The sequence below is a fragment of the Thunnus albacares genome, chromosome 1, assembly GCF_914725855.1.
Source record: "Thunnus albacares chromosome 1, fThuAlb1.1, whole genome shotgun sequence".
In the NCBI taxonomy this organism is placed as follows: Eukaryota; Metazoa; Chordata; class Actinopteri; order Scombriformes; family Scombridae; genus Thunnus; species Thunnus albacares.
The window spans coordinates 41,096,380-41,116,647 of record NC_058106.1 but is presented as its reverse complement, the minus strand read 5'-3'; the positions used below and the strand labels follow the sequence as shown (position 1 = coordinate 41,116,647).

The 20,268-nt window shown below is 41.0% G+C and overlaps 1 protein-coding gene across 5 annotated transcripts in view; it reads left to right on the top strand.

Moving 5' to 3' along the window:
- Nucleotides 1-20,268, top strand: part of vps13c (vacuolar protein sorting 13 homolog C) — a 106,423-nt gene that overhangs the window by 36,722 nt on the left and 49,433 nt on the right. For all 5 annotated transcript variants that reach the window (XR_006404264.1, XM_044357364.1, XM_044357345.1 and 2 more), the window contains 16 exons: nt 2,484-2,601; nt 2,688-2,820; nt 3,284-3,356; nt 3,509-3,609; nt 3,693-3,846; nt 4,810-4,889; nt 5,250-5,309; nt 6,286-6,436; nt 6,510-6,626; nt 6,766-6,869; nt 7,164-7,331; nt 10,105-10,409; nt 11,201-11,348; nt 11,427-11,535; nt 16,859-16,986; nt 17,346-17,502. Coding sequence is in view for 4 of the 5 variants with exons in the window: in XM_044357364.1 (XP_044213299.1) it covers nt 2,484-2,601; nt 2,688-2,820; nt 3,284-3,356; nt 3,509-3,609; nt 3,693-3,846; nt 4,810-4,889; nt 5,250-5,309; nt 6,286-6,436; nt 6,510-6,626; nt 6,766-6,869; nt 7,164-7,331; nt 10,105-10,409; nt 11,201-11,348; nt 11,427-11,535; nt 16,859-16,986; nt 17,346-17,502 (2,106 nt within the window). In the remaining variant the exon portion in view is untranslated. The remainder of the gene's footprint in view (nt 1-2,483; nt 2,602-2,687; nt 2,821-3,283; nt 3,357-3,508; nt 3,610-3,692; nt 3,847-4,809; nt 4,890-5,249; nt 5,310-6,285; nt 6,437-6,509; nt 6,627-6,765; nt 6,870-7,163; nt 7,332-10,104; nt 10,410-11,200; nt 11,349-11,426; nt 11,536-16,858; nt 16,987-17,345; nt 17,503-20,268) is intronic.

Below are 20,268 nucleotides of genomic sequence, written 5' to 3'. Positions count from 1 at the left end.
AAGTCAGGTAAATAATACACACTCATATATAACTACACACAACTACACACAACTACACACAACTATACAACTATACAACTACACAACTATACAACTACACAACTATACAACTACACAACTATACAACTACACACAACTACACAACCATACAACTACACAACTATACAACTACACACAACTACACACCTATACAACTATACAACTACACAACTATACAACTACACACAACTACACACAACTATACAACTATACAACTACACAACTATACAACTACACAACTATACAACTACACACAACTACACAACTATACAACTACACACAACTACACACAACTATACAACTATACAACTACACAACTATACAACTACACAACTATACAACTACACACAACTACACAACCATACAACTACACAACTATACAACTACACACAACTACACACCTATACAACTATACAACTACACAACTATACAACTACACACAACTACACACAACTATACAACTATACAACTACACAACTATACAACTACACAACTATACAACTACACACAACTACACACCTATACAACTATACAACTACACAACTATACAACTACACAACTATACAACTACACACAACTACACAACCATACAACTACACAACTATACAACTACACACAACTACACAACTATACAACTATACAACTAACCCTATAACCCTATATATAACTACACACAACTACACAACTACACAACTATACACAACTATATAACTACACACAACTACACACAACTACACACAACTACACAACTACACACAGAGAGTCCAGGTGCTCTACAGCAAGTCAGGTAAGTAATACACACTCATATACAACTACACACAACTACACACAACTACACACAACTACACACAACTACACACCTATACAACTACACACAACTACACACAACTACACACCTACACAACTCTACAACTATACAACTACACACAGCAAGTCAGGTAAATAATACACACTCATATATAACTACACACAACTACACACAACTATACAACTATACAACTACACAACTATACAACTACACAACTATACAACTACACACAACTACACAACCATACAACTACACAACTATACAACTACACACAACTACACACCTATACAACTATACACAACTACACACAACTACACACAACTACACACCTACACAACTCTACAACTATACAACTACACACAGCAAGTCAGGTAAATAATACACACTCATATATAACTACACACAACTACACACAACTACACACAACTACACAACTATACAACTACACAACTATACAACTACACAACTATACAACTACACAACTATACAACTACACACAACTACACAACCATACAACTACACAACTATACAACTACACACAACTACACACCTATACAACTATACAACTACACAACTATACAACTACACACAACTACACACAACTATACAACTATACAACTACACAACTATACAACTACACAACTATACAACTACACACAACTACACACCTATACAACTATACAACTACACAACTATACAACTACACACAACTACACACAACTATACAACTATACAACTACACAACTATACAACTACACAACTATACAACTACACACAACTACACAACCATACAACTACACAACTATACAACTACACACAACTACACACCTATACAACTATACACAACTACACACAACTACACACAACTACACACCTACACAACTCTACAACTATACAACTACACACAGCAAGTCAGGTAAATAATACACACTCATATATAACTACACACAACTACACACAACTACACACAACTATACAACTATACAACTACACAACTATACAACTACACAACTATACAACTACACAACTATACAACTACACACAACTACACAACCATACAACTACACAACTATACAACTACACACAACTACACACCTATACAACTATACAACTACACAACTATACAACTACACACAACTACACACAACTATACAACTATACAACTACACAACTATACAACTACACAACTATACAACTACACACAACTACACAACCATACAACTACACAACTATACAACTACACACAACTACACACCTATACAACTATACAACTACACAACTATACAACTACACAACTATACAACTACACACAACTACACACCTATACAACTATACAACTACACAACTATACAACTACACACAACTACACACAACTATACAACTATACAACTACACAACTATACAATTACACAACTATACAACTACACACAACTACACAACCATACAACTACACAACTATACAACTACACACAACTACACAACTATACAACTATACAACTAACCCTATAACCCTATATATAACTACACACAACTACACACCTACACAACTATACAACTAACCCTATAACCCTATATATAACTACACACCGAGACTTCAGGCTTTCTCCTTATTGAATCTGTTATTGATTGGTCGCAGGTGAGGCCTGGAAGGCAGCTCGGCTGCAGGCTTCGTCCGTCCAACACATCCTGCAGCCGATGGACTTCACTGTCCAGCTGGCGAAGTGTATGGTGGAGAAGGACGCCCGGATGCCCAGGTATGGATCTCACCTGTGGACAGAAGACTCACTCGCTGTCTCACCTGCACGTTACCAGAATGTTTAAAAATGTCTTTGTTCTTCAGGTTTAAGGTGTCAGGCGAGCTGCCGCTGTTGCATGTTAAGATCTCGGACCAGAAGATCCAGAACATTCTGGATCTGGTTGACAGCATCCCGCTGCCCCACATAGGCTCCTCTCCCTCCACGCCCACCGGGAAGGTGCGCTTGGTTCAGTCCAACTTTAACTTACAGTCACAGAAATAAAGACCCTGTTAAAAGCTGTCAGCGCTTTCTCACAGTTTAAAGTTCAGTCTGTCAGCGAGTCTCAGGGTTTTGGGAGTGACCGGGGAGAAGTAAGGGGGTGACAGAGGGATGTTTTGGAGAGTGATGGGAAGAGGTTTGGAGGATTGCACTGGGAGGTAATGGCAGAGAACTGGGAACAGTGACGGTGAAAGTTTGGGGTCGAGCAGGTTTGAGGGAGTGAAGAAAACTTCGGTGAATGATGAGGCTGGTTTACAGGAGTGATGTGGAGTCACAGGGAACGTTTAGGATTGAAACAAATGGAAGTTTTGGTGACTGATACTGGGAGTTACTGGGTGTGCTGGGGAATGTTTTGGGGAGTAATAGTCAGGCTGCAGCTGAGTACTTATGCGGCCATATTTGGGCATGTTTCCTGCTGCAGGCGCTGTCGTTGGCGGAGGTGAGGCCGCAAGTCCTCAACCTTCACCCCTCCCTCCTTGATGCCATGGAAACAGGTTGAAAACTATATATGTTACTATAGACAGTGTATATATACAGTCATCACATGGTTCATTCCTTGTTTATCCGGCTTTATTTAGGCTTATTGTTTATGCGTTTAAAGAATCATTCTTATATTACGATTGACATTTCTGTTGCCACGTGTCAGATTCAGATGAAGACACCAGTGAGAAGTCGATAGATGAGGATCACCAGCGCTCAGCTCTGGAGGAACTCACCGACGTTCACTTCAAGTTTGAAGTCAAAGAGGTTTGTTTGCTTTTAGGAGTTTTGACGTGAATAAAGTTTGATATCCAGCTCCTCAGAGTCAGCAGTGACCGTGGTGTGTTCAGGTGCTGCTGGAGCTGACCCGGCAGGTGGACCAGGAGAAGACCGTCCTGTCCTTCAGCATCTTTCAGCTGGGAGCTGAAGGGAAGAGGCGGAGCTTCGACCTGAGCGTCACCTCCTACCTGCACAGAGTCACATTGGACTACTGCGACGTGCCAGGTACAGCACTCACATCATGATTTTATGTTCAATAAGTGATGTAATGATCCCTGATTGGCTAAAACTAATCAGTTAATGAATCGGCCATCAGCTGTAATCACCTGAAAATGACACAAAAGCAGCATGAGTAACTGACAGAAACACCTTTCAGACGGGTCCTGCTCACAGAAATGTTCTGGTGATGTAATGGGTCCAGACATCGGTGAGTCGAGGTCGGACTTGAAACTCTATTTATCGAACTCTGGATCATTTGATAAATGGAATGTGGGATTATAAAGAGGACAGGAAGTCCAGCACTGCCTTACACTTTCACTTACTTTCACTAAAGGGGGGGAGTGTGGTGATCGCCCACTTCATTCAAAGCTGCTGCATCAGACCTGTCAGAGAAATCGGATTCATATTTTATAAACCACACCTTCACCGTTAGCCAGTCCAATCACCAACTGCCTCGTGCCCTGCGAGGTTTGAACCCAGCCTCTTTAAAGTTTATATTACGGAGACTGACTTGGTATTTTTATGATTGTGCTTGAGGAGCTGGTTGTTCTCCAGGTATCACGCTGTCTCTCCCTCGCTAACCTCCAACCTGGCGAGCCTCATCGGAGTCAAAGGGCAATAAATATACAGCAAGAGACAACATTTAGAAGGCAGCACAGTTCAGATTAATAAATATATGAAGATGCCCATAAATGGAAAAAACTGTTTCTCCAAAGCATAATAAGACCTTATGAATTTTATTGGTTTGGGTTCATATGAGTGTCGTATATTTTCTGGAGGCTTTTGGTTCGGTTGGTATACAAAATGTGTCAGACTACGGTCTGACTGGCACCCAGGTGAAAATAACACCAAACTGCTTCAAAACAATGAACACAGAATGTAGGTGAAAGTTTAAAGAGCAGAAACAGATGAAGCAGCTCTTCAGTCCATCCAGAGCTCATCCAGTCTGTATGTGTTGATCTGTTTCAGACGGCAGGAATCATCCTCTGCACCTGATCAGCTCCTCAGAGCAGCAGGGCTCCAGCCTGCTGAAGGTGGAGTTCATCAAGGTGAGCACAAACACAGTCACCTGTTCACCTGCAGACTCACCTGACACGCTCAGACACACGACTGGAGCTCAGGTAGACCAGTATGAAGCTGCAGAGGAAACCAGAGTCTGTGTCAAACCACGTCAGGTTTTTTAAAGTGTCGAATGTATATCGAGTATAAGTGTGAGCAGCATCAGTCAGCTGGGAGTTAAACCTCCAGACAGACGCTAAAGACCATCAGAACTCTGCAGACTTCTGTTCAGTTTAGAAGCAGGCAGCAGTGAAAAGTCTCCCGTCAGTATAAACCTGCAGGTTCAAATATCCAGTAGAAGTCTTTACGTTCAGGTCTGTAAATGATGCAACATGTTTGTGGTCCTGCAGGCCGACCCCGGCGGTCCCAGCTTCCAGACGCTGTTCAACAACACCGAGCAAACACTGAAGGTGGGTCGAGGAGGCGTTTCCATAGTAACAGAGGCGAGGCAGGGCGTAGAGAGTCTAAGCTGTTTCATTTTAATGATGTTTTGTTGTTATGTGTTCTATTTAAAGCTGTTTATTAGTTGAAGTAAACATAAACACAAATACGTATTAATACAAAAGTACATCATTAAAAAATAAAAATTAAAAAAGGGTCAATTAACACAATTAATGCATTATGAGCTCATGAAGCACAAATGTTCTGAAACTGTTACATGATCAATAGTTATTAATATTTAGTTAATAAATAGTTTCATTTGTTTTCAGTCTCAATCTGCTGTTTTTAATCTATGAATTAATCTATAAAATATCAGAAAAAAAGAGAAAAATCCAAGGCGACGTCTTCAGCTGTTTCTGAAGGTTAAATATATATATTATATATAATTATATATATTATATATAATATATATAATTATATATATTATAATTATATCTATTATATATATTATATATTATATATATTATATATATTATATATAATATATATAATTATATATATTATAATTATATCTATTATATCTATTATATATAATATATATAATAGATATAATTATATAAACAGAAATAAACTCTGACTGTTTCGCTTCATGTTAACACAGATGATTAAATGATTTTGGTTTGTTTCAGCTGTTTCTGAAGGTTAAATATATATTATATACTATATATAATTATATATATTATTATTATAGATGATCAAATGATTTTGGTTTGTTTCTGAGACGTTTGATTAATTATAATAAAGTAAAATATGAAACAGAAGCAGGTTTGAATATTTTACACATTTACTCATTAAAAAGTGAAATATTATTTAAAATATATTTAAAATATTGAACTTTGAGGTTCAAACTGAAGCTGAAAGGAAACATTTCATTCATCTTTGTTTTTGAGTCAGTTTGTGACTGACAGGTTTTTACAGGTGTCTCTTTACCTGCTGCTGTTGCAGGTGGAGTTTTCCTCTCTGGACTTCCTCCTTCATACTAAAGCTCTGCTGTCAACAATCAACTACCTGAGCAGCGCTGTGCCGCTGCAGTTTAGCGCCGCACGCAACCCGGACTCCAAGAAGCAGGTGGAGAAGGCCGGCCAGGGCAGGACAGGTGAGTCCAGACGTCACTGACAGGTGTGTCAGTGTGACAGGAAGGAAGTCATCTGTTTGTTTTCTCTCTGCAGCATCTAAAGAAGCCAAAGATGGTGGCATGTTCAGCTTCAAACTGTTCGCCATGTTGGGCTGTTTCCACGTGGAGGTGTGTGACGATCGCTGCAGCATCGCTGACATCAGAGTGCAGGGTATGAAATCAAACCACCTGAACAGGTAGTATGTGCACATGATGTCACGCTACCTGCAGGTCCAGTCAGTTATTAAACAGCCGACAGAAACAATTTAACCATAAATGATGACATGTCACCGACTGTCGCCGCCCTGCAGGAATCGATGCATCAGTGTTGGTGCAGGCGAAGCAGACGGAGGTGTTCGCCCGACTCAGAGACATCGTGGTCACCGACGTCAACCCCAAAACCGTCCACAAGAAGGTCCGTCAGAAAAACACCTTATAGTCATGACTGTTTCTGTTTCTCATGACTGCTCCGCTCTGCAGAGGTCTGATCCGCATCAAGGTTTTGTAAATGTGTCCATAAAGACTTCAGCACATCTTCACTCTGACGTACATGAAGAAGAAGGTTTCTGTCTTTTAGTGCAGGAAACAAACACGTTATGTTTGTATTCAAAGGTTCAACATCACATGAGGTTGTGATGTCTGAGCCGCTGTCTAAGTGTTAACATGAGCTTCATGAGATGATGTAGACCTGCCCCCTCTCTCCCGGCAGGCCGTGTCCATCATGGGTGAGGAGGTGTTCAGCTTTAAACTGTCCCTGTTTCCGGGGGCGACGGTGGGGGACGGATACAGCGACACGTCGAAGGTGGACGGGAAGGTCACGATGCGTCTGGGCTGCATCCAGATCGTCTACCTGCACAAGTTCCTGATGTCACTGCTGGTCAGACGCCTGCTCAGACACATTATATATACATATGCACACAACACACATACAGACAGGTGACAAATGGAAGGAAAACCTGGTCCAGGTCTGGATGCTGGACCCCTACAGTGAGGGGGTCTGGGGGCTCTGTTATGCTGGCATGGTTTGGGGAAGGGTCACTGCTAATCAATACAGAGTAGTTGTGAGTGATCAGCTTTATCCTGATGGTCTCTTCACAGTCACCTGATCTCAACCCAGCTGACGTGTTAGACAGCGCTCTTCATCATCATCATCATCATCATCACAACACCACAGGAGGAAGATCTTTATGAAGAATGATGTTCATCAGCCTTGTTATTGATCCTACAGTCTCTGAACTCTTCTGGAGGGATGAACATCATTCTTCCTCATGTGGTGTTGTGATGATGATGATGATGATGATGATGATGAAGAGCGCTGTCTAACACGTCAGTCCTAAATCTCCCAGAAAGAAATGTTTCATCATAGGATGAAGGTGATCGGTGTTAGACCGGGAACATGAACTGAACACAGCTGTGAGTGACATCACTGATGACATCACTTTAACTGTGTCTGTGTGTACAGACTTTATATTTTACTGCAGGAATCATCAACACCACATCGTTTACATGTGAGTCACACAGACATAAACTCACTCTGCTGTGATCAGACAGGCAAAGAAATATAAAGATCAATACAGAGCTCACTGACTCCGACATTATAATACCCAAAGCATGATGGGAACCGTAGTTCCAAACATCACAACATGATTAAACTGAAGAAGATGATCTTTCATTACTGTTCTCTAAAACCCTGATACTCATCCATCATCATTCATATCAGGCACATGTGTGCTGATAACCTGATAACAAACACAAAACTCTCTCAGACATTATAAAACTGTGCCCGCTGACATGATCAATAATGACATTTCTCAGTAAGACATGCAGTGATTCTGGCAGCAGCCTGGAAGTAAATAAATAAAATAAAAACAGGTGAAGCTGAAACTATAAACTATTATTATCTTAAATAGAAACTCAGTCACTGTGGAAGAATTAATTTAGAAGCTTAAACTTTAAAAGTGATCCTTACACTCTGATGTTGCATGTTTCTCTACAGTTTCCTTCTTGTCTCTCATGTTTCTTGTCTTGTTGATGTGTCTTGTCCTTCCAGGCTTCTTTTAGCATTCAGTATGCGTCTGCTGACGAGGTACAGCTTTCAGCATGCAGCTCTGAACTGACCCCACTGCACCTTCAGTCCACCTTAATTATCACCCGCTTTAAGGTTACCAATGAGACGCGCTTGCTGCGAGCAGCTTAACCCTCGTCCTCGACTCAGTGTTGCTTTCAGTCGTGGACTCGGTTTAATCTGAATGTGAGCGACTCATTGTAACAGCGTTTAAACCCTCAGACGGCTGGAGAGGAGAAAGACAGACAGTCACAGACATCAGAGCGGAAGAATAGGAACTCGTTGCAGATTCATCACATTGAACATCATCTGAGATTTGAGTCACTGTTGAACAGAAACTTTAATGAACTTTTATAACATTTATTGTTTGTCTGCTGTCTGATCAGCAGCTGATATCTCCAATAATCAATGTAATATGTCGGCAGCTGAGTCTTAAAGCTCAGACACTGGAGAATCTTTAAGAACTCACCAACACTTCTGTATGTTTCTGCATCAGTATGTGATGAGTGTCGACATCATCAGAAACCACATCTCTGCTCTACTGTTAGTGTCACATAATCAATCACATGTAGCGTTCCTATCCGTCTATATTTATAGATAACTGATGCTGTATCTAGATTTCTGTTAAAAATGAGTCACATTAGCTAAACACATCTGGCTCTTTAAACTCTGCCTGATGCAGGGAATCCCGCCCATCTGTGACGTCAGGGACATCAGAACAAGCGCTCCTATTGTTGACAGGCTGAGCATGGACAGAGGGATGAAAGGATGAATGAATGAATACAGAAATGAATGTTGCAATGTACAACATGTCACATCAGTGCTATGCAACTCACTGTGCTGCCATCATTAACCCCCTCACTGCCCCCCCATCAGTCACATGACCTCTGCTTGTGTCAACTCACTCTCTTAAAAATGCTTTTGAACTCTTTTGTTTCATAAACTTTTTATATTTCAGTCTTGTATTTATTGTTTGTAAAATCTTCATATTAACGAAGCTTTGTTCAAATATAGCAGTTGATGTGTAAATGCAAAAACACATATGTGTTTATATTATATACATATTACACTTCCTGAGCACTTTATTAGGAATACTTGTGTAATCTGATGCAATGCAATAGAACAGCTCTGCCATAAATTCTAATTAATGTTTATTACTGAGGTCTACTTGACTGCTTTATATTATATATATCATATTAAACCCATTAACATACATGAGGGGGGCAAAATATTTGGAACCCTGTAGAATATAAAACACTACAGTAGACCAGCACAACCCACCATGACCTCAATAAAAACATAATTATCAGCTTTCTGACAAAGTCATCAAAAACTGAAAATATAGCTGCTTCATAACAGTAGAACTGACGGCAGAGCTGTTGTGTTGGATCGCAGTAGATTGTACAGGTGTTCCTAATAAAGTGCTCGCTGAGTGGATTTGTTATGACAGTGAGGTTCAGGTTTATGAAACAGAAATGACCACAAGTCCTCCTGAACACTCCTTCATGGCGTCTATCTGTAAGTCTTCATCACGTGACGCCGTACGTTGTTTGTCTTCTCACTCTGGACTTGTTTTGTTCTTCAGATGTTTGTCGATAACTTCCAGACGGCTAAAGAGGCTCTGAGCGCCGCGACGGCTCAGGCGGCAGAGAAGGCGGCGTCCAGCGTTCGGGACTTCGCTCAGAAGAGCTTCCGTCTCTCCATGGACATCAACCTGAAGGCGCCGCTCATCATCATCCCCCAGTCGTCCACCTCCCATAATGCCGTGGTGGTGGATCTGGGTCTGATCACGGTGGGAAACAGCTTCGTGCTGCTGCCAGCTGAAGGCTTCTCTCTGCCCGCTGTGGTGGAGAAGATGGACATGAAGCTGACACAGCTGAAACTCTCCAGGTATCACAACACTTCATCTGTCAAAGGGCATCCAAAGGGCAGTGAAACACATATAAATACAAACATGTAGAAATGTGTGAAAAACAAGTTAAAACCTTTAAAAAGAAGTGAAATTCTAACTAAAACTAAAATTCAATTCAAATTTTTGATTCAGTTTTATTTATAAAGCACCAAATCCCAACAGAAGTTATCTCAGGGCTGTTCCACATAGAGCAGGTCCAGACTGAACTCTTTAACCTACAGAGACCCAACAGTCCAGTTTAACGGGAAGAAACCTCCAGCAGAACCGGACTCTAGCTGGCGCCGTCTGCTTTGACCAGTTGGGACTTTGTATACTGAATGTGTTGATGTGATAACACGTTCAGGGTGATACCTTCGTTATGATTTGGAGCTATTTAAAAAGCTGAGAGATGGCAGAGAGAAGAAAGAGAAACATGTCTGTCAGTTTGTACAGATGAAGATGTGAAAGATGTTTGAAGGGAACTGACACACTGAAGGAACTCTTAAAGCGATTATTCTAATGTTCATTCAGTTTTACAGGCTTTTCTCTTGATTATCAGTGATTCTTCTGCACACATTTACCTCCCTGAGAAGAGAAGAATACCAACAGATTAAGCAAAATGTTTGAACGAATTCATTAAAGATCTATAAAACAGTGCAGAAAATAATGAACTCTGTGAATTTGGTTGTTTCTGTTTAACTGCTGACTCAGATGTCTGAGCGTCCTTGAACACACCTGATGAAGACCAAACTGTCAACAGAAAGATGACTAAATGTCACATCATTTTCAGAACCACACTGAAGAGAGACTCCTCTCAGCCAGACATTGAGATCCTTCAGCCAATCAACTTGGAGCTACTCGTCACCAGAAACCTGGCAGCTTCATGGTTCACCAAGATCCCGGGAGTCCAGGTCCAGGGAGTCCTGCGGTCCCTGAACGTACGTCTCATGTGTGTTTGAAGTCAAAGTCGGATTGTTCTTCAGACTCGTAATTAAACTGTCATGTTTATCTGTCAGATGAGTCTTGGTGAGGAAGACCTCGGTGTGCTGATGAAGATCCTCGTGGAGAACATCGGGGAGGGAAGTAAAGAACACAGCATGGATGTCAACAGACAGGTGGCTCAAGGTAACTAACTGTCATTAGCTGTGACGTTAATGTGTTTTTAATACAGTGATTTCAAAATGTTTGCTAATTTCTTCTGTTGTAATATATTTCATTGCATAACATTAAACATAAAGAGTGAGAGGATCATTGCCGCCAACCTCCCGGGCCGATTACTTCCTGTTTCTGACAGATTATGACACAGTTACTTAAGTCACTTTTATTCGGAAACATGTCTGGAACTAAAGGAAATAGTCACCAGTGTAACGTGACAGGGAAGATTAGCGCACTTATTGAGCAGAAATTTACTGAACTGCAGTCTGGACAGACTGAGTAACCGCACTGAAGACAGCGCTGAACTGAAACAGAGAGCTGAGGGTGAATACTGCACATCTTCTCTGGAGGGCAGGGTTGCTAAACTGGAGCAAAGAGTTAAGACCTTAAGCAACCGAGCTGAGGGCCGCGAAAATAGGAGCTGCAGAGTTAACATACGAGTCATCGGTTTTGAAGAAGGTGCAGAAGGGAAGCAGGTAATCAGGTTTTTCCAGACACACTGGGACTGGAGACCAAATGGGGAACCATTAAGATCGACGGGACACAGAGCCCCCGGCCGCTAAAGAAAAACTATAACGGGCCTGTTATCATCAAACTGCACAGTTTCAATGACAGTCAAAGGATTCTTACAGCGGTCAGGGAGAAAAGCAAGCTCGCCTACCAGGGCAGCAAGACATCCGCCAGGATCTGTCAGCCCAGGCAAGGGAGGCCAAGAACAGCTTCTCCAGAGAGGAGTGTGGTTCCAGATGTCACCTAGTCAGCTTATGCTTCACGTTCAACAGAGAGGAGTGCACCTTCAGAAGTCCACAGGAGGCGGACGACTTCCTGAGCAGGAGAATTTATAGAAGCATCTTTCGTTTGTGTTGCTATTTCTTTATGTTTTTTTTCCTTATCACTGTTTTGGGTGAAAGTTGTGTAGAGTTTACTCGGCTCTGTGCAGGACCACTGATACACATTGTTAGATATTACTGTTTTAGACAACAGTACCAATGTAGACGCTCAGTTACCATGTTTATCCCTTTTCCTTTTTCACTTACACACTTACTAACTTCACACTTAAATATAAACACTGAGAGATACATTATCTATTCGTCTCTGTTCATGTTGCTGTGATAAACTGCATTAACCTAACAATCCTCCCTGCAAACATCTGTTAATTTACTGCACCTCTCAGACAACAATTACAGACCTTAAAGTCGTATGAACCCAAAATAAACTTAGATTTTTCTGTTATTTACATTCAATAAATGGATTAAAAGGATGCAGAAATAACTACATTGTGATGCCAATTTGTAAAACATTTGAATTCATGCTTTGTCTCTTTTCTGAAGGGAGTTCAGATTGATCAGAGCTATGCTAACACTGATGCTAACACTGATGCTAACACTGATGCTAACACTGGGGCTGCTCCATCCACACTCAGTGTCATCTAAAGGCATAAATATGGAAGCGACATGTTTATACACAGATACTTACATACTGCAGAACTTTAAAATCATATAAACTCACTGGTATTTAAGATGTTTATTATTGAAGACAGCAGCTGAGGGCTGTGTGTGAATTTGGTTTTAGCTCCGGCTAAGTTAGTGAAGATAAATCCATTTTTTAATCCTCCCACCGGTAGCTCTGGACTAGAGCAGAATCTGGTGTGACCGGTGTGGTGGTCCAGTCTGTGTTTACTCCTCCAGAAATCAGCAGCAGCACCAACGTGATCCGGACTCTCAGCAGCTGTCTGTCAGCAAGCCGCGACTGAGTCTCTGGTCCATCACAGCAATTCACACAGATTCTTTCCTCAAGTATTTTCAACTTGCGTGAATACGTCTTTGACGTCTTTGCATTGACTTTGTACTCATCATGCAAAAACTTTGCTTTGCATTTGGTGTAAACACACCGTTAGCATCACTCGTCCCAGGACTCTTTATGCTATTGAATAGTTGTTATTAGGGCACGAAAGTGGCATTGAAAGTGAAAGGAACCAATTGTTTTTGTAGAGATCATTATTATTATTATTATTATTATTATTATTATTGTACGCCATTGCATTTTTGAGGGGCTTAGGACGCTCAAAAAGTCACGAAAATCAGTGCACATGTCAGAACTGATCTGCAGTGATCGGGCGTAGCCAGCAGGCTCCATGATGCCTCCAAATGCAGGGCCGTTAACTTGCTTGGATGTTCATGAAATTTGGTTGGAAGTCAGCCATCTTGGATTTCATGCATCAATTTTCATTTTACGAACACGGGCAAAAACTCATGAAACGTTGTTCAAACAGTTGGGCTTGGGGGTGGCATGTCGGCACCCTAATTACTTTGAGCATTTTTGAGGTGCAAACTCAAAAACTCACAAAAATTTGCACATGCATCAGAAGTGGCGTAACTTGTTATCTGATGTGGGTCTTGGGGTTGGATGTGGCAAAATGGCTCGAAGGCACCCCCTATACATTTTCAAAGTCAAAGCCCCAACCTTTAAATTTGATGTATATGTAAATTTGGCAGATGTAACATTTTCAGACTTAACCTGAACACATCTACATGTAAAATATTTAGTCATAGTGCCACCTACATCATCCACTTTACATGAAATTTACATGGTGTGTTCTACACATGATATACAGCAACATGGCGTATAATTAGTGGGTGTTCTCTAGCGCCACATAGTGGACACAGGAAGTGATAGTCATCTCCTACATGCAATGTCCAATATTCATGAAAATGTAGATCCATGTCAGTTGCCTTCTGGTAAATGTGTTGCTGCATTAGTATTTCACTTATGTAGTATTCCCTACATGCAACAGGAAGTGAAGCCGACATTACACAGTTTCTAAGAAGTCATCTCCAGCACCACATACCGCAGACAGGAAATAATATTTTACTCATTCACACAGTGTTAGATAATCCTGAAAATTCAGAGCCATGTCAACAGACCTCCAGTAGTGATATCACGGCTGCTGCTCCGTCAAATACACGCGAAGTGCGAGGGCCCATTCATAGCTGGTTGAAGCTTTAGTTTGTTCTTGTTCTTTAGGGTTCTGTTCTGTACTGGGATTTGGTCCATCGTTTGGGGATGGACCCTCACTGACAGTTTTATTTGTTGTGTTATTTTCCATTTTACCGTGTGTGTGTTATGCTCTGGCCTTAATGTATTCAATTCGATTCAAATTTATTTATAATGCGCCAAATCACACCAAAAGTCATCTCAGGGGAACTTTTCACATAGAGCAGGTCTGGACCGAACTCTTTAATCTGCAGAGACCCAACATTCCTCCATCAGCAGCAGGAAAAACTCCCCTTTAACCAGAAGAAACCTCAAGCAGAACCGGACTCTAGGTGGACGCCATCTGTCTTGACTGGTTGGGTTGAGAGAGAAAGAAAGGGGGGGGGGGTGTTGGAGACACAGAGAGCAGAATAACAACAATAATAACAAAAACAATAATGATAATAGAGACGTGGCTAGCAGCAACAAGCAGCAGTAACAGGCGGGAAGGACACCAACAGAAAAGCAAAGTTTCGGGCCGGATCCCGGGGTTTCCTGCAAGATGAGAAAGCACAAAAAACTCTGAGGCAGAAGCCAAGTTGCATTAATGGTAAATGAATGCATATAGATGGAGAGGAGGAGAGAGAGGAGCTGTATATGACTACTAGATCTGCCACTGCCCTTTCTTTAATCTACATTGTGCTAGTGATCACCTATCAGTTTCCACATGTTGCACAAAGTGTAAAACACATAAACGCATAAATGACTTGAGATGATTTAAGTTAATGTGAAGGGCATTAATCATAACATCGAACGCCAGAAAATCCTGTCTTTCCTTAAAAAAAGAGAAATGTCAGATAGCCTTCCTCCAAGAAACCCAACTTTCAGATCTGGAACATATTAAATTAAGGAGGAGCTGGGTGGTCCAGCTGTTCTACTTCTCAGGGGGCAATCTGCTCTCAAAGCTTCTTGCCAGGTGGCTGGAGAACTTACCCACAACTCTCATAAACTCAGACCAGACAGACTTCGTTCATGGATGTCTGAATATTTGCAGTTTACTACTCAGAAGAAACAGAAGGCACTGACTGTCTCTCTAGATGCTAAGAAGACCTTCAGTAGGGTTGAGTGGGGCTACCTGATGTACTGGAGAGATTTGGGTTCGGGGTGGACTTCCTTAAGTGGATCCGAACCCTATAATTTATTTATATAAATTATAACAGCTATTGTCATAACTAATGGATGGCGCTCTGAACGTTTTCCTGTGATGAGAGGCGTCTGCCTGGAGTGCCCACTTAGCCCACTCATCTTTGCCTCAGCATTATAGCCATTAGTTGAAAATATATGGCTACATGATGGTGTAAGAGGATTAATGATGAGGAACACAGAACATAAAATCGCCTTGTACACGGACGATATTCTTTTGTTTTTATCGTCAGTTCTGGCTATCCTGAATTTAGTATCATATCCGGCTACAGGATTAATTTTAGTAAATCTGAAGCGATGCCATTAGGGCCCCTGAATAACAGATATTTTGTACAATTTTCCTTTTAGTTGGTCAGTTTCCAATTTCACATACCTGGGAATAAAAGCACCCCCATATTTGAAGGATCTGTGGAAACTTAATTTTGCCGCATTCTGTGCATCAGTTAAAAAAGACCTAGAGTGATGGCATGACCTACTAATGTCTTTGATTGATGAATATCCTCCCTCGACTTTTATATGTCCTACAGATGCTCCCTCTGTACTTAGCCAGGAAAATCAACCACAAATTAGAAAAGGCATTTTCTAAATTTATTTGGCATGGCAGAAAACCTAAACAGAGGCTTAAAGTATTACAACTACAACACATATGAGTGGTCTTTCTATGCCTAATTTGGTATTTTACAACTGGTCCTGTCATGCAAGCCACGTATGTCAGTGGCTACATACATATCTTAAGAGCTTGTATTGACTCCTGGCTTTGTTCTCCACTCTCCCAATGGATTCTGGTCACTTGTGATGCAAATTATAAAAGCACAATGTTGTTATATACAACAGTATACTGTGGACTCTTTTGAAAAGCAGCTAAAAACCATCTGTCCAGACAGACATTTAGTAGCATGTGGTATTTCATGTTTTAATGTCTGTTCCGCTTGTATATTTTATCTGGTGACTTTGTTCTATTTATTGTGATTTGATTGTAAGCACTTTGTGACTGGTGTCTGCGACAGGTGCTATATAAATAAACTTTGCTTGCTTGCTTACGTCTGAGTTCTGGTCCACAGCCTCATCTGGTTACTCTTTTATTGAGCCAATCACAAATGCTTTTTTGCCTCCTCAGAGAGGGCGGAGCTTGCTGAGCGACAGGTGGTGTCGTTACAGATGGGATCTGACAGTGTGTCGGCTGCCGCCAACGGAGGTCTGAGTGAAAACATCATCAATGTTCTGCTTAACTTTGAAATCAAAGAGGTACGAAATCTACAAATACTGTGATGAGTTTGATTATGTTGTAGAAGAACATCAGACTGTGTTGATGAAGCGTGTCCTGTGTGTTGACACAGACAAGCCTGACCAGGGACAGGGGTCGCAAATTAGCCTTGGCTAGAAATCCTTTATGCAATACATTTGTTTCATGTTACTTTAACCTTTACCATGTTTTTTTGCATCGTCCCTGACAAATACATAAATAAATAAAAAATACATTTGAAGTTGACCATGTATCTGCAGGCCTGTTCAGGATCCTTTCATCTGACTTTATGTTTGTCAGATTGCCTTTATTCCTCTAACATGGTGGCGTTCTGATTGTCTGAGTCTGTTTCCTCTACAAGGTGCTGCTGACGCTAAAGAAGCCCAGAGAGCAGAAAGAGTCACCTTTTCTGGTTTTCCACATTGCTCACCTGGGCATCGACACCAAAGTCAGGAAGTATGACATGTGTGCCACCACCTACATCAACAAGATCACCATGAAGTGCCTGGAGTTCAAAGGTCAGAACCTCCCAACAGACCAACGATCAGGAAAACAATTCTGCCTCTGTGAATGATGGGTTGTTAAATTATATTGTTGTTTTCCTGAAAGTGTTCTTATGCTGTCTCACAATCTACAGTCCTCTGTCCCACAGAGTTTGTGATGGTTCCTACAGAGTTTAAGATGGTTCTTACAGAGTTTAAGATGGTTCCTACAGAGTTTAAGATGGTTCCTACAGAGTTTAAGATGGTTCCTACAGAGTTTGTGATGGTTCTTACAGAGTTTAAGATGGTTCCTACAGAGTTTAAGATGGTTCCTACAGAGTTTAAGATGGTTCCTACAGAGTTTGTGATGGTTCTTACAGAGTTTAAGATGGTTCCTACAGAGTTTAAGATGGTTCCTACAGAGTTTAAGATGGTTCCTACAGAGTTTGTGATGGTTCTTACAGAGTTTAAGATGGTTCCTACAGAGTTTAAGATGGTTCCTACAGAGTTTAAGATGGTTCCTACAGAGTTTAAGATGGTTCCTACAGAGTTTGAGATGCTTCCTACAGAGTTTTAGATGCTGCCTACAGAGTTTAAGATGGTTCCTACAGAGTTTAAGATGGTGCCTACAGAGTTTGAGATGGTTCCTACAGAGTTTAAGATGGTTCCTACAGAGTTTGAGATGGTTCCTACAGAGTTTAAGATGGTTCCTACAGAGTTTTAGATGCTTCCTACAGAGTTTAAGATGCTTCCTACAGAGTTTTAGATGCTTCCTACAGAGTTTAAGATGGTTCCTACAGAGTTTAAGATGGTTCCTACAGAGTTTGAGATGCTTCCTACAGAGTTTGAGATGCTTCCTACAGAGTTTTAGATGCTTCCTACAGAGTTTGAGATGGTTCCTACAGAGTTTAAGATGGTTCCTACAGAGTTTGAGATGCTTCCTACAGAGTTTGAGATGCTTCCTACAGAGTTTAAGATGGTTCCTACAGAGTTTGAGATGCTTCCTAAAGGGTTTTAGATGCTTCCTACAGAGTTTGTGATGGTTCCTACAGAGTTTTAGATGCTTCCTACAGAGTTTGTGATGGTTCCTACAGAGTTTGTGATGTATCCTACAGAGTTTTAGATGCTTCCTACAGAGTTTGAGATGCTTCCTACAGAGTTTAAGATGGTTCCTACAGAGTTTGAGATGCTTCCTACAGAGTTTTAGATGCTTCCTACAGAGTTTGTGATGGTTCCTACAGAGTTTAAGATGGTTCCTACAGAGTTTGAGATGCTTCCTACAGAGTTTTAGATGCTTCCTACAGAGTTTGTGATGGTTCCTACAGAGTTTAAGATGGTTCCTACAGAGTTTAAGATGGTTCCTACAGAGTTTGAGATGCTTCCTACAGAGTTTTAGATGCTTCCTACAGAGTTTGAGATGGTTCCTACAGAGTTTAAGATGGTTCCTACAGAGTTTTAGATGGTTCCTACAGAGTTTGAGATGGTTCCTACAGAGTTTAAGATGGTTCCTACAGAGTTTGAGATGCTTCCTACAGAGTTTTAGATGGTTCCTACAGAGTTTTAGACGCTTCCTACAGAGTTTTAGATGCTTCCTACAGAGTTTGAGATGGTTCCTACAGAGTTTAAGATGGTTCCTACAGAGTTTTAGATGCTTCCTACAGAGTTTGAGATGGTTCCTACAGAGTTTAAGATGGTTCCTACAGAGTTTTAGATGGTTCCTACAGAGTTTGAGATGGTTCCTACAGAGTTTAAGATGGTTCCTACAGAGTTTTAGATGCTTCCTACAGAGTTTGAGATGGTTCCTACAGAGTTTTAGACGCTTCCTACAGAGTTTAAGATGGTTCCTACAGAGTTTTAGATGCTTCCTACAGAGTTTGAGATGGTTCCTACAGAGTTTAAGATGGTTCCTACAGAGTTTGAGATGCTTCCTACAGAGTTTGAGATGCTTCCTACAGAGTTTAAGATGGTTCCTACAGAGTTTGAGATGCTTCCTAAAGGGTTTTAGATGCTTCCTACAGAGTTTGTGATGGTTCCTACAGAGTTTTAGATGCTTCCTACAGAGTTTGTGATGGTTCCTACAGAGTTTGTGATGTATCCTACAGAGTTTTAGATGCTTCCTACAGAGTTTGAGATGCTTCCTACAGAGTTTAAGATGGTTCCTACAGAGTTTGAGATGCTTCCTACAGAGTTTTAGATGCTTCCTACAGAGTTTGTGATGGTTCCTACAGAGTTTAAGATGGTTCCTACAGAGTTTGAGATGCTTCCTACAGAGTTTGAGATGGTTCCTACAGAGTTTTAGACGCTTCCTACAGAGTTTAAGATGGTTCCTACAGAGTTTTAGATGCTTCCTACAGAGTTTGAGATGGTTCCTACAGAGTTTAAGATGGTTCCTACAGAGTTTGAGATGCTTCCTACAGAGTTTGAGATGCTTCCTACAGAGTTTAAGATGGTTCCTACAGAGTTTGAGATGCTTCCTAAAGGGTTTTAGATGCTTCCTACAGAGTTTTAGATGGTTCCTACAGAGTTTTAGATGCTTCCTACAGAGTTTGTGATGGTTCCTACAGAGTTTGTGATGTATCCTACAGAGTTTTAGATGCTTCCTACAGAGTTTGAGATGCTTCCTACAGAGTTTAAGATGGTTCCTACAGAGTTTGAGATGCTTCCTACAGAGTTTTAGATGCTTCCTACAGAGTTTAAGATGGTTCCTACAGAGTTTGAGATGCTTCCTACAGAGTTTTAGATGCTTCCTACAGAGTTTGAGATGCTTCCTACAGAGTTTAAGATGGTTCCTACAGAGTTTGA